This window comes from Macaca fascicularis, chromosome 7 (assembly GCF_037993035.2).
Source record: "Macaca fascicularis isolate 582-1 chromosome 7, T2T-MFA8v1.1".
NCBI lineage: Eukaryota > Metazoa > Chordata > Mammalia > Primates > Cercopithecidae > Macaca > Macaca fascicularis.
Genome location: NC_088381.1, coordinates 66,751,953 through 66,778,195, shown reverse-complemented (window position 1 = coordinate 66,778,195; position 26,243 = coordinate 66,751,953). Strand labels below are relative to the sequence as shown.

General features: G+C 55.8%; 1 protein-coding gene across 1 annotated transcript; it reads right to left on the bottom strand.

Moving 5' to 3' along the window:
- Positions 1–404: 404 nt before the first annotated feature.
- On the bottom strand, positions 405–21,548 carry LOC102132317 (A disintegrin and metalloproteinase with thrombospondin motifs 7-like). The gene is given in 24 exon segments (XM_073998450.1): positions 405–484; positions 487–545; positions 547–562; positions 3,315–3,477; positions 4,635–4,706; positions 4,708–4,782; positions 4,862–5,035; positions 5,491–5,643; positions 6,578–6,844; positions 6,846–7,180; positions 7,183–7,915; positions 7,917–8,079; positions 9,756–9,844; positions 11,530–11,734; positions 12,059–12,180; positions 12,780–12,884; positions 13,248–13,407; positions 14,472–14,606; positions 15,842–15,991; positions 16,834–16,958; positions 17,304–17,387; positions 18,657–18,760; positions 20,646–20,815; positions 21,418–21,548. Coding segments are annotated over 24 exon segments (3,870 nt in total).
- Positions 21,549–26,243: the final 4,695 nt, after the last annotated feature.

Genomic DNA, 26,243 nt, shown 5'->3' with positions numbered 1-26,243 from the left:
CACCCAGCTTCCGAGGACCAGACACCATGCTGTCATGGACTCGATTGCTGCTCTGCCCCCTGCAGATCTGCCCCAGAGGAGCCGGTGAAAAGCCGCGCCTACCGAGGTGCTGCTGCAGTGGAGTTTTGGGCAGAGGGGTTGGGGGAAGAGTTTCTGACTTTTAAGATTTGCCAAATCCAGGATGAAGTCACACTGTGATAGATGTTCAGTTATGTAAAATAATAATACAGGTTACACAAACTGTTAGAATAAAAAAATACTTTTTTTCTGAGGGGGAGGAGGTTCCCCAGCCTGCCGCTGGGTAGGGAGAGGGTTAGCACCATTAGGGCGCAGGGGGCAAGAGCTTCTCCACAGCCCGTTGTGGGCACTGAGGTCTGTCGGTTGGTCTGTGCATCCTGGCAACGTCAGCGGTGGGTGGTGACCCACTGATGGCCTCAGGAGGGGGCACCATGGCTGGGCAGAGAGCATGAGCAGCAGCACTGGTGTGGATGGTGGGCAGCTGGCAGCCGTCCAGTAGGTGCAGCGTCTCGCAGAACCCGAAAGACGGGGTCCCGCTCACAGTCTGGAGTCAGGGGACAGAGGGGCATCAGAACCAGTGGTTTACAGTACCCAGAACCTGGCTCCCCACCCCAACCTCCTTAAGGAGGCTCCAGCAGCTCCCCACCAAGCAGAGATCCCCGGTTTTTGGAGCGGCTCCCAAAGCAGAGTTGCAGGTCTCCAACTGTTGCTCTCTCTCTCCCACCTACTCATGGCCAACCCCATGACACGAGAATGGGCACTGCTGGGCTGAGGTTTCTGGAGGAAAGGTCCTGAGACCCCACCCTGACCCCTTCACATGCCTGTGAAAGGGTCTGCCCAGGGCGATGCCCTGCCACCCCATCTCCATCCTTGCTCATCCCTGGTGTTCCCCAACAGATCCTGGCACAGAACTGTGGTCCTGGGGCCTCCTGCCAGCCTGCAGCGGCCTCTGGCCCCAACTCCCTCCACCACCCCCTGCCCCAGTGCATCTGTCCTGCCAGGCCTCCGTGACTACCTCCAGCCACAGGGACTGTACTCAGCCTTGGGTTCTGGGTTACAGGGTCCCATCTCCCAGACCAGCCTCCCACTTGTCAGATGGGCCACAAAGCCTAGAGAGAGTGTGGGCCTTACAGGCTGTCAGCAGAAACCAGGGACTGAGCCCAGGCCCACTGGGGAGGGAGGCCAGCTCCAGGCTGTGCTCGTCAGGGCTGAGGCTTGGCTGGGCCCTCCTGCCCCAGGTTATCAGAGCTATTCTGGGAAGTGGCTTGTTTCCAGCCTCCTGGCCTTGCTCCTGATGCCACTGCCACTGCTGACAGCCCCCAACTGCTGCCCGGGCCCTGCTTACTCCAGCAGACCTCCCTGGGGAGGAGGAGCAGGAGGGCAACAGACATCCCCCAGGCCCAGCAGAGGGCATGAGGCAGCAGGCAGGCTCCTCCACCAAAGCTCCAGGCAGAGCTCCAAAGCACACATCTGCAGACTTGCATCTTGGTCGCCCAGGGTGACTTCAGACAAGCTGCTTCACCTCTCGGGCTTGGCTCCCTCCTCTGTCAACCTCACCTCCACAGCAAACGGATGTGGCCATGCTGTGTCACTGCAGCGACCACACACTCTGGAGTTTCCCGGCTTTCCACATGTCCTGCCAACTGTCCCACAGACCAGCAGGACATCCTGGGAATTCCGGGTCTCAAAGTCCAAGACACCTTCCCAGCCGCCCCTCCACTGTTCACTGGTGGCAGAAAACTCCTCACTTAGGACAGCTTCTAGTTCAGCCACCTAACCAGTCCCCATAGCCCACTCCCTGCAGCCCACTCACACCCACCCCTGGGAGACCTTGCAAGCCCAGAGCCTCCTGGGCCATCCGTCCTTGGTTCTAGGCCCCCAGGGGCCTCAGTTCCTGTTCTCTGCCCCATCTGGTCCTCGCCCCCAGGGATCATAACCACCCCACCACCCTGGCCCTGAAGGTGAGAGACATGGTGCCAGCACCCAGCTTAGGAGACACACAGGAGTGCTCTGAGATGCTGGCTGGGTGCATGCTGAGGGCAGGCAGGACAGGGTGGGTGTGCTGCCTGAGATAATGGAGTTTGAGGCAGGAAGGCCACCCTTGCCAGAGGCAGGGTAGCGAGGCATGGCAGGGGCCACTCTGAGCCCGAATGAGGGCTGCCCAGGAGCCAGCACAGGTAGAGAAGTCTGTATTGGACAAGGGGAGAAGGCAGACCGGGGAGATTGCAGGGGGCCCCGAATGCCAGCTTGAGTGCCCTGGCTGAGGCCTCTGTCCTAGGGGCAGAGAGTAGATAGTCAATAGGACAGGGGCCGCAGCTCCTCACACCACAGCTTCTGGATTCCTTAGATTGTCAGGGTCGGTCCCAGGCCCTCTCCCTGACCTTGCAATTGGGGATGACAGTGACTTTGGGGGAGGGGAAAAAGCCGCCTTCCCTGAGTATCACCTGGATGCCCACGTAGTGCTGGGCCCTTCATGTCCAGACCTCATTTATGCAAGGATGGGGCTTGGCGGCCCCTTTCTTCAGCACATGAAGGCCCTGAGAGGGAAATGGAGCCCAAAGCCACTCAGCTGGTGAGGGGAGCCTAGGTGAGACTCCAGGGCCACCCTGTTTCCTGCCATCAGCACTGCTGAGAGCGGCTGGGACTCAGGAAGGAAGTGTGTGAGTGTGTGTGTGTGTGAGTGTGTGTGTGTGTGTGGGGGGGGTGCGTGTATGTGTGGGGGGGTAGGCGGGGGGGTGGGGTATCCAGAACCACCTCTAGCTCAGGCCCTTCCACCAGGACCCAGCTGGCCAGGAAACCCCCCACCACTTGGATTATCAGGACCCTGGAAGGGAGGCCCTTCCTGCGGTTCCATTGCTCACTCTAGGCAGTCCTCTGGCCGGGGAATGGACAGGCCAGGGCTGGGGACAGGGACTCACCCAGGCCCAGTTTTCACACAGCCTCAGGGACATCCCTGGTCTCACTATGGGAAGACAGAGACCCAGAGGGGGAAGAGCTTACCCAGGTTCACACAGCAAATCAGGTGCCAGGGCCACTCCCTCTACTCCCCCGAGGTCAGACAGCTGCCTGCGGGATGTTGTGTGACTGGGACTCCCCTTGACTGACTCCCAGCACAACCCAGCCTCCGGCATGGCATCCTGTGGCATCAGGATTTTCAGTGGCCACGTGGCTCCTGAGCCCAGACTACAGATGGAGCCAGCCGGTGCCGTGGATGCAATAGTTTGACGACCCCATTTCCCCATCGCCCTCCCGGCCCCACCTCACTTCAGCAGAGATCCTGGGGTCAGGGGACTCACGGTGAGGCTCGACAGGCTCACAATCCTCGGTGCCACACGGCTGGGAGCTCTCAGGCCAGGCCTCGTGGCCACACTGGTCGCTGTCTTCCTCGGGCAGCCCCGTCTGGGTGTTGACACACTTGATCAGGCACCGCTGGACACCACTGCCACAGGGGGCTGAGCACTGGGGAGAGTGGGGGAGGAATGAGTCTCTCCAGGGCCAGCCCTAGCAGTGGGGACAGTGACACCTCCTCTGGGAAGCCGTCCCTATGCCCTGTGCCTGCCAGGCCTGCCCTTGCTCCCAGCCGCCCCCTCAGTGCCTCCTGGAGGACCTGGTCCCACCCCTAGAGCCCACTTGGTGCTGGAACCCCACTCTCACTTGTGGGATCGGCTCCTGCAGAGGGGAGGGGCATGAGAACAGTGGGACAGCCCTCAGGGCTCCTGGGCAGTGAGCCCCTCACACGGGACACACCTGAGAGGCCTGGGCAGGGGCCCCAGGATGGAGCCCTGACGCAGCAGTGGGCAGAGACGTGGGCAAGACAACGCTGTGCCTGAGGGACAGAGGACCTGCAGCAGCCCATGGGCAGGAGGGGAGGAGACAGGTTTCACAGCCAGGGCCCAGCCCACCAGGCTTCATTGTTATCAGTCCTAAACGTGTGCTGTCTGTGCCAGTGTTGTGCTGTGCCTGGTCCTGTGCCTCACTACGATCCTTCATTTAATCCTCCCGACCCTTGTCTCCTAAGCTGTTCCAATTTTACAGATGAGAAAACAGTGACCCAGAGTCACTGGGCAGTCTGTTCAGGCAAAGCAACCTGCCCAGAGTCACTCAGCAGCCAGTGGGACAAAGACTCAAATGCTGGCCCAGCTGACTCCAGGACCCAGTTCAGGGCCCAAATCTGAGACGCCTGAACACCTGAGTTCCAAACAGGCCTGGCAGAAGGTGTCTTGCCCATCTGAGGCCCCTCTTCCACCCCCTTCTGCCGCTGGCCTTTGCTGGGCTCCCTTATAACTCCAAGCTCGTCATTCCCACCTCAGACTTCACACCTGCTATCCCCTTGATCCTTGTCCTTGGCATCACTGACTCCTCCATCGGGTCTCAACCCCAGACCCCTCCTTGTAAGGCCTTCCCTGACATCACAGCACAAGTGCCCTTTCCTTGTCTGTTTCTCCCTGGCAGGTGTGAGCACCAGTGGGCGGGGCCTCGTCCAGTCACTGCTGCATGCGCAGGGGCCACAGAGAGCCTGGCTCACAGCACACACTCAAAAGATCCTTCACCCAACCCAGGACCGACCAGGTGCCACCACGCACTTGCTCCCCATCCCTCCACGCAGCCCGGCTCACCCGGCCCCAGGGCCCCACCACCGACTGCGTGCAGGGTTGGGTATTTCAGGGCCCTGTGGTATTGGGTCTCAGTTGCCTCCTTGCAGAGGCCTGGCTCCGGGCAGGTCACCAGATGCTGCTGCTCACCACCGCCACAGGCCTCAGGGCACTGGGTGGGCAGGTAAGGAGTCAGGGACAGCCAGGGTCTGAGGGCATCCCCTCCCCCCAACTGAACCCCCAGGCCTCACCTCCCTCCAGGAAGAGGTGTACCAGCTGAGGCAGGGCTGGGCCCCGCAGGGCCTGTGCGCAGGTGGCTTGGCAGGCCCGGGCTGACAATGGAAGGGCCGCAGCAGCTGGAGGTCCCGTGTGTCCACACACTGCACGTCCCGCACTGAGGAACCTCTGCCGCAGCTGTGGGAGCACTGGGGACCGAGAGACGTGTGGGGACACATCCCCAGGTGTAGGCCCACAGGCGTGACCCCATGAGGCATGTGGCAGGAAAGACATCAGGCCCACGCCCCAGCCCTGGGCAAGTCCCTGAAAAGCCCCAGCAAGAGGCCAAGGCTGGCAGGACCCAGGCAAAAGGTGGCATGGCCAGGGGCTGCCAGGGGCTGGGACAGACAGAGAAAGGGAGGAACAAAGGCAAGCTGGTGAAAGACAAGTCCAGATGGGGTCAAAAATACAGAGGAAAGGAGACAGGCCAAGCCAGACACAGATGAGAAGATTCCCAAGAGATTCGGAATCCGGTGCAATCTGGTGCACAGACGTGCAGCCTGGAGCCCTCCCCTGTCCTGCTGCTTTTGGAACACAGGCCGTGGGGAACCAGGGCTCCACGCCATGCCCTGGGAATGCCTGTCCTGGCTCCATCCTCATGCACCTTACTCCAGTTGCCTGAGTGCCAGGTGGCACAGGGCCGCAGGTGGCAGTGACAGGCAGGCTGGGGCTGGCCAGCGGGGGCACAGTCCTCATTCGGGCCAGAGCTACAGCGCACCGACCTCCAGACGGCACCCAGGCCACAGGTGGTGGAGCACTGCGGGTCACAGACCCGTGAAAGCCAGGCAGATCCCATCCCCGCCAGGCCTCCACAGTCAGGAAACTACCCACCTAGGCTAGTGAGACCTCAGTAAGACAGGGCACTCTTCTGGGCCGGTTTCCTTATTTGCAAAATAGGCTCCTCCACCCATCTCCCAGGAAGACCATGAGAATGAAAAGTCAAATTCCCCCAGCAACCAACTGTCCCTGCTCACAAGGGACAAAGGGCCTGTGTTCCAGTGTCATTGGTGCAGAGGTGGGGGAGGGGGCCCTGAGGGCACCCCTGACCAGCTGTCCTGACCAGCCTCGTTGCTTCCCAGAGGCACCAGGGAAGGAAGGCTGGGTCCTGGGACAAGCAGCCAAATCGCTGGCTATTGATGTGCAAAACAAGCCCTGTGGGCCTCAGCCTGCCCCTTCCCACCCCCAAATTAGGGATCTGAACAGAAGCTTGCTTCTCCTGCAGTGACCATCTGGGGACCCAGGGAGGGGGCCCTGGCCAGCTTCTTTCATGCAGCTCAGATGCCTGCAGGTCACTGTCAAAGGAGGGTGGAGCCACTGAGGGCAGAGCCAGCTGGCAGTGGGCTGAGCCCAGCCTGGAGGAGCCAGGCCGAGCCTCAGGGAAGCTGCTGCCTGCTGGGCAGGACTGGGCCTGGCAGCCATGCGGGGACCCTCCCCATTCACAGCTGTCTGAGCCAGTTGCATCCTGGGGTGAGCTGTGCTGCCAGAGCGTGCCTGCCCCTGCCTTCCCTGAGGCCCCCTGTGCTGCCCAGAAGTGGGCCCCGAGGTCCCCTCATTCCCTTAATCCTGGGAACTCCTGCCCCAAGAGAGGCAAGACAGATGGCACCTGTGTCCCACTCTGCTCATTTTCAGATGAGGAAACAGTCACCAAGGTCCCGCGCAAACTCCCAGCCCACCCAGCCCACACCACTTGCCTGGCTCCAGTTTCCTGCTTGCCAGCTAGCGTTCCTGACAGCCAACGGGTCCGCGGGGGAGACAGCTTCAGCCAGGCTGGGAGCCAGCGGCTGGGTCTCAGGGTTTCTGTGGCTGTTGGCGGGGCTGTCCCAAGCGGGCGTGGACAGTAGCCTAGAGCTCAGGGGCACCTCAGGGCTGAGGGACTCAGGCTGGCCCTTGGGTCCTGGGTTCAGGGCAGGCTCAGGCGTGTGCCTGAGGCCAGTCAGGGTTGTGGGAAGGAAGGTTCCCCCACACTGCCACAGTCTGCAGGTCCCATGATCCTGGTCCTGGGGTTGGGAAGGTGGGAGTCCTCGGCTCCAGGGGGCCATCCCTGCCCTTCATCTCTGGCAGAGGGGCTATGGGGGAGGGAGGGGGAGGAGCCACCCCAACAGTGGGCCACAGTTCACTCTCCACAGGCCCCAGGCCACCCTCCAGAGCTGGCTCCCAGGCCACAGTCCCTACTGTCCACAGCTCTGTCACGTCAGGACTAGGAGAAGAGTGGGTGCTGCCGACCAGGAACAAAGGGGGCAGTGTGGGCCTGGGTCTTGGAGGCAGGTGGGGTGCTCTGCGGCCCTCAGGTTCCCATCATCCTTGAAAACCTCGTTGGTCCTGTCCCTCCATGGAGGAGGCAGCTGGCTCGGGCTGTCCTTGCTAACTGGGAAGTCATTTTGGCTCTCAGGGGCGGCAGGCATCTGCAGGCCATCAATGGAAACCCTGGGCCAGGGCAGGCTGGGGAGCCCAAGGTCTGGGGCCCCTATGGGACCTTCTTCCTCAGGCAGGAAATTGATCAAAGGGTTCCCAGGGGTCTGCTCTGAGGGTGGTGGTGGGGAGCAGCTGGCCTGGCTGGGCCAAGGGCTAGGGGACCAAGATCCCGGTGCCCCCTCCTCCTTGGCTGCAGGAGGCTCTGTGGTAAGCACGGGGCTACACATGGAAGGCACAGCAGGATGGCTGTGTGGTCAGGGAGTCCGATCCCCTGTCCACTCCAGGTCTAGATCGGGCTCCTCAAAGGGCCCATAGGACAGATCCTTGTGGAAGTTGATGAAATTGTAGTCATAGTAGAAGTCGTCCACAAACACGGGCCCTGGCAGGTCCAGCTCTAGGGCCTCCTCCTCAATGGCGTTGCCCATGGTGGTTGGCTTGAGTGATGAGGTAGGTGAAGGGCCTGGGGCCAGGTGGTGCAGGATGAAGTTAGCCTCATTGAAGAGCTCATGGCTGGAGGAGCCACCGCCTGAGCCTTCAGGGCCCAGTGTGTCCGGGGGCCACCGAAAGGGTGGCAGAGAGCAGGTGACTTCGCTGGCTGGCTGCTGGGCCTCGACAAAGGGACACCGGGACACCGGTGTCATTGGTGCAGAGGACATTTTGGTTCTGAGTGCCCTCCCCACATGTCACTGAGCACTGCAGGGGAAGCCAGGGTGAGGGGCTTAGGCTGGGAGGCAGGGTGCCAGGGGACGCTGGGGCATGGCTGGGTAACCTGTCAACTGCCCTATGTCAGGGTGGCAGAGACCCCAGCCAGCCCTGCCCAGCTCAAGGCCATGGCTGTGGACATGCTTGCCAGGGGCTTCCTGATCCCTGAGGCTTTAGAGTCAGGGGCTGGACCCTGGAATGCCCAGGCTCCCTCCCACCCACGAGGGCTCCAGGAAGGCTGTCTGCCTACCTGTAGCCAAAGACCAAGGGTGGAGCTGGAGGCGGGCCCCCTCCTATCCCACACTCACCTCAGACCAGTTCCCCACAGCCCAGGTGGCCGGACAGGGCACATGGCAGTTTCAGTGGGTTTCAGTAGGGGGCCGGGGAAGGTGTTCACAGGCGGGTGGCTCCAGGGCGCTCTGCTCATCCAGCCCCACAGTGCAGATGCAGAGCCCGGCCTGGCCGGAGAGGTCCCCAGGCCCACAGGAGCTGGAGCACAGCTGCCACTCACCTGCCCACCACCTGGTGAGGGCACATGGGTGGCATCACCGTGGCATCAGATGAGTGGCATCAGCAGGCTCACCAGCAGGGAGGGCCAGGCTGGGCTTCCAGGCCCTCAGGGCTTGGGCAGAGCTGGGACTGAGGCCAGTGGATGATTCTCCAGAGCTCTAAGCCCAGTTAAGTGTCCTGCCCTCAAAGCTTGGTGACATGGCACAGCCCCTCCGCTCCTGCCACCCTCCCCTCAGGGAAACTGAGTGTGACCTGAGGCCTACTTCAAATCCAGGGACCCAAAGAGGAGGACCACAGGTGTCCAGGCTGGCCCAGGCTGGGGTGAGGGGTGACTGGGGGCTGGGGCTTCAGCTTTGGGAAGAGAATGAAAGCCCAGCTCCCTCTGCTCCTCCCCAGGGCCTCTGGGGACCCAGATGTAGGGGCCTGTGGCAGACCAGGACACCTGGGGGTGGGAAGTTGGCGGGACAGTGGGGGCGGGCTCACCTGGCAGGGCAGGGCTGCTCGCTGCACTTCCTCTGGCAGTCATCGGGCCAGCCCTGGGGGGCAGAGTGCTCTCCGTCCACGGGCCCTGCCTGCCACTCTAAGCAGTACACACTCTGCCTCTACACAGCGGGGCCATGGGACTCAGCCTGGGACTGGCACCCAGGTGCCCACCACCCAAGACCCAAAGACACCCTTTCTGCCAGACCCTCCCAGCGCCTCACTGCCCATGTCAGGATGAAGGCAGACCTCCACCGTCGCTTCTTCTTGTCCTCCTGGTTCTCACTCACACCCTCTCCTATGTAGCCTCCCCTCTGACTGCCCCTGGACGGGTGGCAGAGTGTGGAGGTTTCGTGGGTTGGGTGCCCAGACCCTCTGCTTCCTAACTGAGATGCCTGGACAGCTCATTTGGCCTCTCTGAACCTCAGCGTCCTCCTCTGGGAAGTGGGAGCAACAATCCTGCCTCCTCCAAGCCCTGGAGGGAGGACTGCGTGTGTTCTTGCATGTGCAGGCTCGGCCTGTGCCCCGCACATCCTAAGAGCTCGATCCATGCCAGCTGCTGCTAGCATGCAAACCCAGTCATGGTGTCAAGGCCATCCCACCGTCCACACCCTTCCCAATGGCTCAGAGAATATCTGGAAAAGAAATTGGGCAACAAGGGGCAGCCCCTGCTCTCCACCCCTGTACCAACCTTGGCACTGCTCCTGTCCTTCACACCATCTGCCACTGCCCATCCTGGGGCCTTTGCACGGCCATGCTCCTCACCTTGGACACTCACTCCCATACTGCCTATTGAGGCCCAGCCGCAGGACCCTGTCTGCAGGTGGCTCTGCCTTCTCAGCTCCATCCCCACCCTGTGGTCCAAAGAGTAAGTTGTCCCTCCCCTGAGCTGCCAGTCCCACACCTGTCCCCCTCTTTCCTCACCAACAGATTCTGATTTTGTTCAAGGAGCAATGAGACCAGCTGAAAACACACCCCACTGCCACTCCCTTGCAACTATGGGGGTTTGGGACACAGTCCTGGCTGGGGAGAAAAAGGCACGAGTCCCTCACTGGGAGTCAGCCCTTTCCCCTCTCTTTCTTCCTGCCCGGTACAGGGTAAGAGCCCTGGAAGGGAGGACAGCATCTGTGACAAGCAGGAGTGAGGGGAGGCTGCTGTGGCAAGGATGGTGTGACTGAGGGCCAATCAGCTCCAGGTCCTGCCACCTTGGACCGTGCACCTGGGACTTCCTGCCTGAGACAAAGAACCCCTGTCTGTTCCAGTCACCATGGGGCACTTGCCTCTGCAGACACTCCTAAGTGGTCCCCCTGCGAAGCAGCCAATTTGCTGAAAGACAATTCCCAAATGTCTAATCCTGCAAATGTATGTGCTGTTTTTCACGTTTGTCCAATTAAAGACCTGCTGTGTGACTGTGGGCAAGTCTTCAGCCACCCTCTGGGCCTCGGTTTCCTCCTGTATAAAGTGGGGTTGGGGCTGCCTCTGCAGAGGGCTGTTGAGAAGCTGGGACAAGCTTCAGGCATGACTGGCACTGACTGGAGGGACTGCTCCAAGTCTCTAGCCCATGACACCAGCATCCTAATGAGCCCTTGCGTCCTCGGCCTCCCTCCTGGTGGCAGTACCCCAGCCCGGATCTAAAGGAAGCTTCCAGGGCCTCAGCCAGCTGAGAGGTCTGACCGAGCACAGCTCCTGAAACCCTCTGCATCTAGGCCAGGGTCACTGGCCCCCACCCAGCTCAGACCTGGAGGTCAGGAGGCAGGGAGGGCCACAGGCCAGTCTTGGATAAGCACAGGGCCCTGGGTGGGGCTGGCTGTGAACCCCATGCCTGCCACGGGTGGCCTCCTGAAGTGAAGATTAGCCAGGTAGTGCCTCAGGTCTACGGTACCACTGACCTCTGCGTCTCAGCAGATCTTCACACCACCCCGCTTAGATGGGGAAACAGAGGCCCAGAGAGGTGAAATCACTCACCTCAGGCCATCCCTTCAGTGCTGGCCCATCCTCCCAGCTGCCCCCGGTCTCATCTCAGACCTTTGTTGTGCCTCTGAGGCCACCAAGCCCCTCCCGCTGAGTGCCCCCTACAGACGAGCTGCAAGACTGAGGGCCTGGCCTGCAAAAACTGCATTTGCCCTTGACTACAACTTTACTGGATGGGCACTGCTGTTATATAGATGGGGAAACAGAGGCCCAGAGAAGGGGTGAAGAGGGGATTCGAACTCAGAGCCATCTAAGGTTCAGGGCTCTTCCCCACTGCCCTCTCCTGCCTCCTTCCAGCCAGCAGCTGCTTTGCCATGTGGCCTCTGATGAGTCTCTCCAGTCTCTGGACCTCAGTGTCCCCCTCTCTGGAAAGGGGTCAGCAGTGGGGACCCTGTCAGCCCCCAGAACACTGCTTGAAAGTGACTCAAGGTGGCCTGGACACTCGGACTGACCATTATGAGGACACTTCTAAGAGCCAGAGGTTGGGACAGAGCCAAGCTCCTGCAATCGGCTGACTGCTTGGGTCCCTCTGTCCCATTGCCCAGGGCACCCTGGGCCCCACACTCACGTAGTCTGCGTGCACTGCTGCTCGGCGCTCTGTATGCCCAGGCCACAGCTCCGGGAGCAGATGGACCAGGCGCTCCAGCCGGACCAGCCACCATCCACCGCCTCGGGCCGGAAGCCCACAGGTACGCACTCTCCATTGAGACACCACTACTGTGACAGATGGAGGTAGAGCCACCCCAGCCCCCAGCTTATCAGTCATCCTCACCCTAGTGAGAACAAGGTGGGTGGGAAGGCTGCGAAAGGCATAGAGGGGAAGGATGGAAGGTGAGAGAGACCCCCTCACAATCATCACAATCATCTGTGACCCAGGCCACAGGGAGGAGCTGAGCAGGGAGTAAAACAACCCACGTGCTGACTCAGCTGAAGACACCCTGGGGAATCATGGAATCAAGCCCTGGCCCCAGTGCCTCTGCTTTGCAGATGGGGCCTTGGGAGGCAGAGAGTGCGGGGCTCTGCTAGAAGCACAAGCAAGACTGTGAGCCGGGGCTGACCCCAGGGCCTGGTTACAGCAGGTCTGGCGTCTCACATACCCACCGCCGGGACTGGGGACATCCCCTACCTTATTCTCCCCACACCGGGTGCTGTCCACGGCTGCATTCAGCTTGGAGTGACAGGTGGTCCCCACAGAGCACCAGATTGTGTGGCAGACATTCTGCGAGGAGGAGGGCATGGGCCATACCCTCACCCCCCCCAGTGCCACCACCCACCCTGCCCCCTCCCTGTCCCCAAGGGTCCCCTGGGCACCCCTCCACATGGCAGGGGCCCACAGACCCCCAGAGGTCCCTTCTTGTGTGCCTGCTCCCACCTTCCTCCCCGGACCATGTGGTGGTGTGGGGCGCCCAGGGCTGTGCTCCTCAGAGCCGTCCCCAGCTGTCCCCACCTCTCCGGGCCCAGCCCCTCCTCTGGAAACACTCCCGTTAGAAGATCACTTCAGGCAATCTTCTCCAGGATAAATAGACCCTCCCCACTGGGGTTCCTTTTCCCTCTTATGAGCCAGCTCCAGAGAGGCTAAGGGACTTGCCGGAAGTGTCACAGTTGGTCCATGGTTGACCCAGAATTCAGAGCTGGGTATGTGGCCGCCCATCCCTGTCCTCTCCCACAGGCCACCTGATGTCTCACAGTATCACTCGGGGGCGCAGCCCAGGCCAGGTGAGGTTACTCCCAGGCTGGCATCCACGGGCTGGTGAGAGCTGTCCCCTGAGCCCTCCTGCCAGGTCCCCACACCCCCACACCCACATCAGCCCCACTCACATCCATGTCCTCGCAGAAGGCAGAGTAGGCCCTGTACTGGAGGCGGCACTGGTAGCTCACATCATAGAGGACGCCAGGCAGCACTGAGGGGAAGTCGATGATGTCCTTGGCAGGAGGGTCGTCTAGGCACAGGCCCTACCCACGGCTAGAGATGGGACGGGAGGATGGAGGGGGCGCAGCCTGTGAGACCCATCGGAGAAGCCTCTGTGGGGCTGGGAGAGGAGAAGTGGGAGGGGGCACAGAGCTCTACAACTGTAGGAAACTCCAGCCTCCCCGCTTGGTTCAGCTGATCCTCCAACCACAGCCAGCAGCACAGGCCCTCCCGGCCTCTCTCATCTCACCTCCTGGGCACTCCAGCTGGCTAAACAACCCCAACCCCAAATCCCAGCCCTCTGCACACGCTGCCAGGGCCCTTTCCTCAGAAGGCCTCCTGGACCGCCAAGCCCTCATGTGGCCCTGCTCTCTGACCCTGCAGCCTTCGTCCCTGAGCCCAGACCCCGGAGCCAGGCCCGACAAGGATCCAGAGAACATCACTTCACAGTTGACACAACAGAGCCTCCGACGGCCCACGCAGGCAGAGACCTCGGGTCGTCTGTGGAAGGGCGAGGTCTGGAAAGCAGCCCCTCCCCTGGGAGAGAGCCCAGGGCAGCCATGCCTGTCCCCCAAGTTGTTCAAGGGTCAGCTATACTTTTATATTTGCATTTAAAACTGGCACTGCACAAAAAAAAGATGAATGATACAATTTATGCCAATAATTTAAATTTAAAACTTTTTCTTACTTAGAACAACATTAAATAGCAAATTAAAAAACAAAACAAAACAACAAAACCCACCAGAACAGTCTGGGCATGGTGACTCATGCCTGTAATTCCAGCACTCTGGGAGGTCGAGGTGGGTGGATCACTTGAGGTCAGGAGTTCAAGACCAGTCTGGCCAACATGGCAAAACCCTGTCTCTACTAAAAATATAAAAATTAGCCAGGCACTGTGGCACACACCTGTAGTTCCACCCACTCAGGAGGCTGAGGCAGGAGAATTGCTTGAACCCAGGAGGCAGAGGTTGCAGTGAGCCCAGATTGTGCCATTGCACTCCAGCCTGGGAGACAGAGTGAGATTCTGTCTCAACAAACAAACAAACAACAACAACAACAAGAACACCAGAACAAATGAAGAGAACATGAAAAAATGGAGAAAGCTTCGTATTTCAGTTCCCTTAGTGGCCCCTTCTTCCTGCCTCTCACTGGATCTTGTGTCCGGCCCTCGCCTCCTCCAGCCTCATTTCCTATGCAGCCTTGGCTCCCATAGCCTTGCTCAGGGTTCTGCCGTTCCCTGAAATCTTTCCCACTCCTTCACGGCTGCAGGCCTTTCTCAGGCTTCCTCTACCAGGAACGCCATTCTTATCCCTTCTGCACATGTGTGAATTCTTGCTCCTCCTCCAAGTTCAAGCTCAAGTGTCCCTTCCAGGAGGACATTTGGGACGCCAGCACCACATCTTTGCCAGGTGCCCCTCTGCTTCCCTCTACCCCGGCTCTGCAGTATGACTGTCTGCCTCTCCCCCGTTAGACCTTGACCTCACAGATCAAGACCTTGTCCCTCTGCTTCCCTCTACCCCTCCAATGTGACTGTCTGCAGCTCTCCCAGTAGACCTTGACCTCATGGATCAAGGCGTAGGGGCCCGGTGCTAGAGGACTACCTCAAGGTATACTGGCGGCTGCAGTGGGACCAGGTGGGGGGAGCGGCGTCGTACAGGAGCTGTGGAGACATGATGAAAGGCCGTTTCCCAATGGGTTCACAGTCATTGCCGCTTCCGTCATGCTGAATGCCAAAACTGTGTGAGAGCACAGGCCCCAGGGGCGGGCGAGCTGGCGGGAGGCCACCCAATGGCCGCAGCCTTGAGAAAGTCACATTCCCTCTCTGAGTTTCCTTAATGTAAAATGAGGGTATGACAGCTAGGATCCAGGGGCTCCTGCTCTGGCCTGAAATGAGGGCCAGGGACCCACAGCAGCCCTACCCCTGCCTGGGGGCTGGCCAGCAATGGCAAACCAGGTGGCACAGATGGGGGCCCGTGATGGCCCCTGCAAGCTCACTGGCCTCAAGAACAGTCTGACAGAGGTTCCCACTCACAGGTCCTTGTCCCAAGGCTGTGCACTTGAGTTAAGGGATCTGAGCTGCTGTGTCACAGAAAGGTCTCCAGAGACCATCCTTGGGAAGGACACGAGAAAAATTATTTCCTGAGCATCTACTATGTGCCAGGGGCCATGCTAAGCACTTTCAGAAAAACAATCTCACTCAGTTCTCATTATTACTCCCAGGGAGGCTCAGAGAGTCTGAGGAACTAGTGAGCGTAACACAGCCAGGAAATTGCAGTACTGCGGCAGGTTGTTCTTTCTGCAGTCATAAGCAGCTTTAAGGTCCTGCAGGCACAGCCATCACCCAGGAAACCCGGATATCTGAATGGATGACCCCAACAGCTTTGACCACAGAACCCTCTGGGAGCCTGCCTTTGAAAGCTTGCTGGACAATCTAAGATGCTGCCATATTCGCCAGCTCAACAGCCCAAGCACAGGTTGCTGGAGGCCTGTGAAGGCAGGAGCTTCAGGCAGCGGTGTCAGATGGAGGGAGCCCTGGACGTCACTGAATCCAAACCCCTCAATTATGGGAAGCACACAGAGGCCTAGAGAGGGCAGGCACTGGCCCAGGCCACAGAGCAAACAGGAACAGGGACAGGGATCGAGAGTAAAAAATACAGCACTGAGGGAAATGGGGAGGCACAGCCAAAGACCTACGATGACTTTCTTGCCCATCACAACTCCCCTTTAAATAAGACTCTCTCCAGGCCAGTCCCAGAGATGCCCAGGCAGGCCTCTCTCCTGCTTTACAGGGAAGCAGCCTGGTTGTGGGGAGGGGACAGTGCAGGGACAGCACATGGCCACAGTCGGGGCTCCTTCTCCAGAGAGCTTCCTTTCCCCTGTACTTTGTGACCCACAGGCTGGATACCTGGTGCCCCCAGGCTGGGAGGGTGAAGCTCAGCTCTCCGTGTAGCAATGGGGGCAGGCATGGTACCTGTGCCCGAGCTCGTGGGCTACAGTGAAGCCCAGTGGCAGGCCTGTGTCCTCGTTGATGCTGCAGCTGCAGTGCGGCTGGCATATGCTCGCCACGTGGGACAGGCCCAGGGTCTCACAGGGCCGGTTCATGGCTGCACACAGGTCCTTCCTGCATAGGCAGAGAAGCAGCCTTCAGGTTAACCTGGCCCAGTGCTAGGCCCACCTGAGCGAAGGCCAGGGAAGGGTCCCCCTGAACTGATTCCAAGTGGAAAGGATGTCCCTCCCACCGTTCTGTGGCATGAGGCCAGCACAGTGGCCACGTGGGAAGCAGGTGCTCTCATTCACACACAATCCACTGGGCATCTCTTTGGCCCTTGGGAGCACAGACCCGCACAGAACAATTTTGGTTATTATCCAGCAGGGGTGCTGACAGAAGCTGCCAGAGTCCAGCAGAGGGAAAATAACTGCCTCTGGACAGATCAGCAGTTGCCAGAGGTTAGGGGAGGAGAGAAGAAGGTGGCTGTGACTATAAACTGGTAGCACAAGACATCCTTCTGATGAGACAGATCTGTATCTAGACTGTGGGGGTGGGTAGGTGAACCCACAGTGATGAAACTGCACAGAACTGAATACACACACATTCACACAAAGGGCAGTATGTGTGGAACTAATGATATCTGAGGAAGTCTGTGGATGGTATCAGTGTCAGTTTCCTGGTTGGGATACTGTGCTCTAGTCATGCAAGATGTTACCACTGGGGGAGATGGATGAAGGCTATACATGCCCTCTCTCTATTATTTCTAACAACAGCATGAAGATCCACAATTATTTCAAAATAAAATGACGTCCCCGAGTGCAGACAGAATCCAGCCTTGGGCCAAAGGTGTGCAAACTCTCCTCAAAATGGGGCTCCCTGAGAGCACGGCCCCCTCCTCCACCAGGGCTTCTCCCGCAGGGCTGTGAAGCACCTCCCTGAGATGTAGGCTCCCACCCTCCTGCGCCTGATGGTACCTGCTGAGCAGGATGGCGGTGTCATGGTACAGGGGGTGGGCGTCCCTCTTTATGTTGATGCTTTTCTGCGACTTGCAGAAGCTCTTCAGGGTGTTGTCTGCATGGTGTGTGGTCTTTAGGTTCTCCTGGGAGCAGAGAGAATGACTGCTCATGCCTCCCCTGAGTTCCAAGAAGGTCAGGCCTCATTGTCCTCCGTACAAAGGCAGGAGACAGAGGCCCAGCAGGGCAGTGGGAGGCCCACAGGCACCAGTCCAGCTTCTGGCCTGACCACCCCTCCTGTAGGAACCTCCTGCAGGGGACCTGGGACCTGAGAGAGGGTCCTTTAGGAACCAGGGGTTGGCAGGGGACACGGTCCAGGCCAAGGAGGCCTTCACTATGCCCTTCCATACAGAGCAGCACAGGTCATGGTGCAGGAGGGCTCTGGCAGCCAAAGCCATTGCTGGGCACCATGGGACCACATGACCACTCACCTCTTCATTTTCCAGAAGGACCAGGCGCACAGTGGTGATGTGGATGTGGTTCCCAATGCTGGGGTCATGAAACAGGCCAGCCACCTGCCCAAGAGATGAGGGGGTCAGGCTGTCACCAGAATGAAGGATACAAGGAGCCAATGCCCACCCAACCCACCCTCCCACCCAGGGCAACGCACACCCATGCTCACACACAGGGACGCTCACACGGGTGCACACAGGCTGCACAGTGGACAGGTGATGCACGTACACCAATGCATGAGTGTCCCCATACCTCACACACACTACCCCAACCCGGCAGCCCCAGGACCTGAAGAGGACAAGAGACCTCCGAAGCCCCTTCCCAGACCACAAATCTTTCCTAGACCACAGACAGGTAAGCTCGGTATCAGTCCCCAGCAAAGTGACTCCAGAGGACCAGAAGTGGTGAGGGTCTGCTCGGCCTGCCTGAGGACTGACCCACGCTGTATTCTGAGTCAGGGCTAGGGACAGCTTAGTACTACCACAAAGGCCTTCCCTCAGCATGTATAACCTCACTGTCTCCCAGGAGCTATGGGGGGAATACAGGCATTGAGAGATGTTTGAGGGAGGCAGGGTCTTAATTGGCTGATCAACTCAACCAAGCAGCATTGGTTAATGGCCCAAGGTCAGTGTAGGGTGTTTCAACTGGATAAATGATACCCAGGGAAGCCCAGCCCTGTTCTGCTGTAGGCCTGGAGAGCATGCCAAGGTGTGCAGTGTTTGTGAAGGTAAGATCTGGAGGTACAGGTAACCACAGGCTCCCGGTGAGCTGAAAGTGTGACAAGAGCCCCTCGAAAAGGGCTTGTGACCTCTGAGAGCAAGAACAGAATTGGGGGTGAAAATGGGGTGAAACTGGCTGGGCACGGTGGCTCACACCTGTAATCCTGGCACTTTGGGAGGCCAAGATGGGCAGATAACGAGGTCAGGAGTTTGAAACCAGCCTGGCCAACATGCAGAAACCCCATCTCTACTAAAAATACAAAAAAATTAGCCGAGTGTGGTGGCATGCGCCTATAGTCCCAGCTACTCAGGAGGCTGCGGCAAGAAAATCAGTTGAACCAGGAGGCAGAGGTTGCAGTGAGCCGAGATCGCGCCACTGAACTCCGACCCAGGTAACAGAGAGAGACTTCATCTGAAAGAAAGAAAGAAAGAAAGAAAGAAAGAAAGAAAGAAAGAAAGAAAGAAAGAAAGAAAGAAAGAAAGAAAGAAAGACAGAAAGAAAGAAAGAAAGAAAGAAAGAAAGAAAGAAAGAAAGAAAGAAAGAAAGAAAGAGAGAAAGAAAGAAAACGGGGTGAAAAGGGACCTGTCTTGCTATCCTTGGGACAAACCCACCCAAGTTCTAGGACTCAGGTCTGAATCTAGCATGGGGAGAATGATGATAAACTGGAGTCTGTAGGTGGCGTTAGTAAAGAAAGGTGTGGCTATCCTGAAGGTGGCTGTGGGTCAGATAGTGCAGCAGCCAAAAAAATAGCTGCAGCCAATCTTGATTGAGCCTAACATGTACAGTCCCTGTGCTTGGACTTAGCACGCATTATGTCATTTAATCTTGTTATTTCTAAGGTAGGCACAATTATCCTCGTTTTACAAATGAAGTAACTGAAGCTCAAAGAGAGGGTGAAACTGGGCTCGGAATTCAGGTTTTGCTATTTCAAAGCCCCTGCTTACTTCCTAAATTTGGGGAATGCTGCCTGCCTATTCTGTTGGGAATTCTCAACGCATATTTATTTTGAAGGCTCTGAGAAGTCCTGTAGTAAAGAAGTCTGTTTTACCTTTTTTTTTTTTTTAATGAGACAGGGTCTCACTTTGTCACCCATATGGAGTGCAGTTGCATGATCTCGGCTCACTGCAGCCTCAACCTCCTGGGCTCAAGCAGTCCTCCCACCTTAGTCCCTCAAGTAGCTGGGATGACAGGTGCGCACCACCATGCCTGGCCCGTTTTACTTGTTTTAATCCTGTGTGGCCAAACTTATTCAACAGCAGAATCTTTTTTCATAGTATGCTACTGGCATTCTTTGGAACACATTCCCTGAAATATTCCTTGGGAAATGCTATGATGAGGCAGAGTCCCCAAGTGCAGGATCATGCTCTTCCACATCCATCACTTTATCCCAGGTAGAGCGATGGCTCTCGACAAGTCAGTCTTAAATAAACATCTGATCCCGAGGGAACATCTGTTCCCCATCCTTCTGGTCCACCCTGACCCAGGGCACATGTCTCCAGGGTCTCTCCTCAGCAAGTTCTCTGGGGCATTAGGAACCACACAGGGATCAGAGGCCAGGGACCTGAATTCCCCTCCTGGCTCTGCCCCAGACCTGTGCTGTGTGGCTCTGCCTGGTCACTTACCTTCTTTGATCTTGAGATTCCCTGACTAAAAATAGGAATAAGTTGATCTGCCTCGCAGGGGGACCTCAAAGGGCAAATGAAATGGTGGATATAAACACAGTAAAGTACTGTGTCCATGGGAGGGGAACTCCTGGGCCTGACAAAACTGGCTACTGGGCCCCTATCTCCCTGTGTCACTTCTTCCCACCCTGGGGGGTTAGTACATCCCAACACAGGCTGACCCCACCCTCTAAACCCCAGCCATGGGAGGCTGGCCAAGACCCAGCCCAGCTGGCCCTACTGGGCCTGCTCCCCGACCCAGGCTGCACCAGATCAGAAGAGGAAGCACATCTAAGAAGCTGGGGAAACTGAGGCCAAGAAGCATACCTCTGTGGATATGTGCTCCAGCAAATGCAGTACCAGAGCTGTGGGCAGGTTGAGATTGGCATGCCAGCCAAGCATTCCCCAAACCCTAGCAACCCTTAGCAGGCAGCTCCTCACCTGGACTGGCCAGCACTGCTGCTGCTCTGCAGAGGTGGTACTGGGTACCACACTCCAGGTCCCAGTAATAGAGGTTAGTTATTCTAGGGTGGGAGCAGGGTGTTAGGGGGGAGGGAGGTTCCTGGCTAGTGGCCCTGTTGGAGCTGGGCATGGCTCACCTGGCCTGGGCACTGGGGGAAGAATGGCTGGCAGAGTCAGGTGCCATAGGCTGTGGGGCGGAGGGAGCAGAGGCAGGTTGAGTCCCAAGGTGGGAGAGGTAGGTGAGATGGAGCGAGGGAGGTCAGTCTAGGGGATTGACTGGGGCAGGCCTGAAAAGCAGAGGACACAGTCTTGTGGCACAATTAAGGGCACAGGCTATGGTGATGTATCCGTCTGTCTATCTGTGTCCTCTGGTCTAAGGGGCACTGGGCATGGGGATGTTAAGAGGGGCTTCTAGAAAGGCCCCTTCATGTCCCCAGGCCCAGCACCCACCCGAGAACTGGGAGCAGAAGAGCATACCTTGCATCCCACAGGTGCTTGGAGCACTGGAATCACCCCACTGTGCCAGCCTCTCCGGGGCCTGATGCTTGTACACCACATGGGCTGGGCGTGGCTGGGCCAGGCTGGGCCGGGGCAGCGTCCAGGGGCTCAATGAAGTAGTCCTCATTGGAGAGCTAGAACACACCTTCCTGGGGAAGAAGCACCAGGGTCACACAGGGAGGACTGGCCCTCAGCTGCTCTTCCTGCACGTCCCAGAGGCCCATCCTGCCCAGCTGAGCCCCCACTGCCCACAGCACCTGTGACTGCCCACAGACACTCTGCACTTTCCTCCCGCTGGGCCTTTGCACACTCTGTAGCCTGCACCTGGAAAGCCCTTCTCTGCCATTTCACATACAGCCAAACCTTCAAAGCAGAGCTCAGAAGGCTCCAAATCTGACAAAATGCTGTCTTCCAGAGTCCTAGACAGCCATCCTGAGTGGGGAGGCTTGTGCCCAGGCCTCCAGGCTATTCTCCATTTCCTCTGCATGCCAGCCATTTCCAGCACTGTGCTCCCTCCCACATGGCCAGGGCTTCTGACATTCCCTCTATCTCCCTAAGGGAACAAATCACTCCAAAGCATCTACACCCACACCCGAGCAGAGGAGATGCCCATGGCCACCAGGACACCCTGTTCTCTGGGCCCAGGGCCGCCCAGAGAAGGGAAGCTGGCAGGAGTGTCTTGGACATGTCCGCCAGCATTCAGAATCCACAGAGGGGAGGGGCCCTGGGAAGCATCTTTGATGCCCACTACCTCCTGAGGAAGCTCAGGGCTCCAACAGGGAAGAAGGTCTTACGTGCCTCGGACTTCCCCTTGTAGGCACCAATTCTGCTACTTGGGTCACACAGGACCAGGGAGCCTGGAGGGAGGGCTGGAGAGTGCATCAGCTCTTCGGTCTGGAGACCTGGGTATGAATGTGGAGTGCCCCCCTTCCACCCACCAGTCACTGAATGACTAGGTGACCCCGGGCAAGTTCCCCTCTGAGCCTGTTTCCTCATCTGTGAAATGGGAATGATGCCCTGTGTGCACAGGTGCTGCTTAGGTTCAACAACATCAACTGTACATTAAGGGACAGGCACAGGCTCCATAAATGAGAATACTGTGCAGGGCAGATGGGCCTTCAAAGGTCCAGATGTTGTGCAGCTTGTATTTGGGCTGCCCTGTCATTAGGCCCTGTGCAGCCACAGCCCACGGTTTTTGCCTGAGCAATCTAAGCTGAGGGCCTCCTGGGAACAGTGGACGCTGAGAGTGTGCACACATCCCCTACTCCTCCCAAACCCCCACCCTCCAGAGCTGGGAGAGTGGGGCTGGTCACCTGAACACAAACAGAAAGGGGCCCTGCTCCGCCTGGAGTGGAAGCTGCTCTAATCAGCCCCAGTCAGGGAGCCATTAGGGCTGCAGGCAGTAGCCAGCACCACCCTTCAGCCAGACCAAGCCAGGAAGCTGAGGCCTGCTTTTCCCGGAACGCTGATCCGGGCAGAGGGGCTGAAAGCGGTTCCTCACCACACCCTGCAGAATGGCTACAGGGTGAGGGGTGGCTTTCCTGGAGAAGAGCAGCCTAAAGGGACCTGTGAAGGAACAGTCACAACTGATGCCCCAGGGAAGAGAAGCCAACTGCTTTTTCAGTTACTTAGTCCAGTCAAACAGAGGTTCTCAAAGTGGGATCTCTGGATCTGCATCTTCAACATTACCTGAGATGGTTTCAGAAATCCAAGTGTTTGGGTGCCACCCCAGACCTACCCTGCAAACATTCTGTTTAAACAGGGCCTGCAGGTGATTTGAGCTCATAGTAAACTTATCTTTTCTTTTCTCTTTCTTTCTTTCATTTTTTTTTTTTTTTTGAGTGTCTGGGGTCTCGCTGTGTCTCCAACTGAGCGCCATCATCACACCCTACATCCTACATCCTTGAACTCCTGGGCTCAAGTGATCCTTTGGCCTCAGCCTTCCAAATAAGTGGGACTACAGGTGCACCACCACCCGGCTTTCACATTAAACTTTGAGAACTGCTGTCCTAGAGATCAACGAGGCATGCATTGTCGCTCCCATTTTACAGGCGTGAATACCGAGGCTGGCAGAGGAAAAGTGCACTGGGCAAAGCCACCAGACAAGTGCGTGGCCAGGCTGGAGCCAATCTCCACATCCCACCACCCGAGACTGCCCCGAGTATACATGTCCCAGTGCACTCAACAGGCTGTTGCAGCCGCTGGTGGCCGCCAGGCCACCCTTGAGCTCGGGGTCCTGCACCTCCCCAAGCAGATGGCAGGCGGGGGTGTGGGCCCAGATGTGCCCGCGACCCAGGCCGCCAAGCCTCAGTGTCTCACTCACAAAGCCGGGCGCCAGCAGGTGTTGATTGGAGGTCAGGTTGAAGCGCAGCTCGCAGCCGCAGTATTGCAGCTGGTAGAAGGAGGGCGCATCTAGGCGCACAGACACATTCCCGCTTGCGCAGCGTGCGGGGCCACAGCTCACACGACAGGAAGGACCCCCAGGGGTCCACGCGAACCTGGTGCACGATGTCCAGTGCCACCCTGGCCTTGGTTGCACGTCCTGCAGGGAGAGAACCACAAACGCCTAGGCCCAGGGCAGACCCGGGTCCTTGCTGGTGACCGGGGACCAGAGTGGAGCGGCCAAGAGGGGGCTGCTGGAGTCAGAGTATCCGGATTCAAATCCTCGCTGTGCTGTCTACTAACTCTGCTTTTCATCTTTCTGTGCCTCAGTTTCTCCATCTGGATCGTTGCAGTAACTTCTTTTGTTGTTGTTTGTGTTTTGGGATTTTTGTTGGCTTGTTTTGAGACAGTCTCGTTCTGTCGCCCAGCCTAGAGTGCGTGGCACGATCTCGGCTCACTGCAACTTCCACCTCCTGGGTTCGAGGGATTCTCCTGCCTCAGCCACACCCAGCTAATTTTTGTATTTTTAGTGGACACAGGATTTCACCACGGTGGGATGAAGTTGTTTATAGATGTCAGTTATATCCAGTTTATTAATGGCGTTGTTGAGTTCTGTTAAGTCCTTGCTGATGTTCCGCCTGCTGAATCTGTCCATTTCTGATAGAGACGTGTTGAAGTCTCCTGCTATGACAGTGGATTCATCTATGTTTCCTACACTTCTATCAGTTTTTACCTCAGGGTGTTTGATTCTCTGTTGTTAGCACATACACGTTAATGATTGTTTTGTCTTCTTTGAGATTGGATCCCCCTTGTCATTCTGTAATGCTTTGACAGAATCTTTATCGTTGCTAAATTTCCTTGCTTTCAAGCTGCTCTGTCTGAAATTCATATAGCTAGTCCTGCTTTCTTTTGATTAGTGTTAGCATGGTATATTTTCTTCTATTTATTTACGTTTAATCTATATATTTCTTTATATTTAAAGTGAGTTTCTTGCAGGCATCATATAGTGCACAGTTAGGTATTGTTTTTGGTTGACTGACAATTTCTGTCTTTTAACTGGTGATTGACCATTGACATTCAAAGTGATTATTATATCAATATAGTAAGATTAATATCTACCATATTTGTTACTGTGTTCTATTTGTTGTTCTTGCTTTTGTTTCCATTTTTGACTTCTACTCTGTTTCCATCTTTTGTGGCTTTAATTGAGCATTTCATGATTCCATTTTCTTTCCCTTCTTAGCATATCAGTCAGTTATATTTCTTTTTGTATTGTTTTCCTTAGGGTTTGCAATATACATTTACAACTAGTTTAAATTCACTTTTAAATAACACTCTACTGCTTCACAAGTAGAGTGAGTACCTTATAATAACAAAATTGTCCTAATTCCTCCCTCCTGTCCCTTGTATCATTATTATCATTCATTTCACTCGCATACAAACATACACAATAATTTATATACTAAAGATATATACATAATCAAATATATTATTGCAAATTGTTATATTGAACAAATGATCTGTTTGATCTATTGATCAGTTTGATCTGAATTGATCTATTAGATAAATTAAGAATAAGAAAAATAAAAGTTTTCATTTTATCTTAACTTATTCTTATTCCAGTGCTCTTCCTTTCTTGATATACATCCAAGTTACTGACCTGTATCATTTTCCTTCTTCCCAAGGAAATTTTCTTTAACATTTCTTTCAAGGCAAGTTTACTGGCAACTAATTCCCTCAATTTTTGCTTGAGAAAGTCTTTATTTCTCCTTCACTTATGAAGAGTAATTTCACAGAATATAGAATTCTAGGTTGGTGGTGCTTTTCCTTCCCCTCTCTCAACACTTTAAATATTTCACTCCATTCTCCTCTTGCTTACACGATTTCTGAGGAGAAGTTGGGTATAATTACTATCTTGACTTCTCCATAGGTAAGGTGGTTTTATTCCCCTCTGGGTTCCTTCAGAATTTTCTCTTCATCTGTTGATTTTTTTTTTCTATAGTTTGTCACTTAGGTGGCTAGATGCAGTTTTTCTCTGGGTATTTATCCTGCTTGATGTTTTCTGAGCTTCGTGGATCTGTGATTTGGTGTCTCATATTGAGAGAAATTCTCGGCCATTATCGTTTTAAATATTTCTCCTGTTTCTTTCTCTTCTGCTTCTGGAATTCCCATCACATCTATGTTACATCATTTGCAGTTGTCTCACAGTTCTTGCATACTCTGTATTTTTTTTTCAGTCTTTTTCCCCCTTTTCAGTTTTGGTAATTTCCATGAGATATTCTCAGGCTCAGAGATTTCTTTCCTCAGCAAAATGCAGTTTACTAATAAGCCTGTCAAAGGCATTCTTCATTTTTGTTACAGTGTTTTTAATCTATAGCATTTCTTTTTGGTTCTTTCTTACCATTTCTATCTCTGATTAAACTGCCCATATATAGAGAGCATATATACTAACCTGTGAATGCTGACACACACATCTATTTTTTTGTGTATCTATGAATTCATACCGAAACCCTGGACACTATTTCAGCACCATAGGATTCATTATAATCCACATCTTTTTAAAAATTATTATTTTATTTTTTATATTTTTATTATTTTATTTTAAGTTCTGGCGTACATGTGCAGAATGTGCAGGTTTGTTACACAGGTAAACGTGTGCCATGGTGGTTTGCTGCATCTATCGACTCATCACCTAATTATTAAGCCCAGCATGCATTAGCTGTTTTCCCTGATGTTCTCTCCCACCACCTTCTCCTGACAGGCCCCAGTAAGTGTTGTTCCCCTCCCTGCGTCCATGTGTTTTCATCTTTCAGCTCCCACTTATGAGTGAGAACATGTAGTATTTGATGTTCCTGCATTAGTTTGCTGAGGATAATGGCTTCCAGCTCCATCCATGTGACTGCAAAGAACATGATCTCATTCCTTTTTATGGCTGTGTAGTATTCCATGGTATATGTGTATGACATTTTCTTTATCCAGTCTATCATTGATGGGTATTTGGGTTGATTCCATATCTTTGCTATTGTGAATAGTGCTATCTGCATCTTTTTCTTATTTGTAACATTTCTCTGATAGAAGCCTGGCTCTCATTATTTACACCATATTTTCACAGTTCAACCCTATTATACCCATAGTTTACAACTGGTAACACATAACTCTGTCAGAGAAAAATTTACAAACTAGAGTACAGTGTTT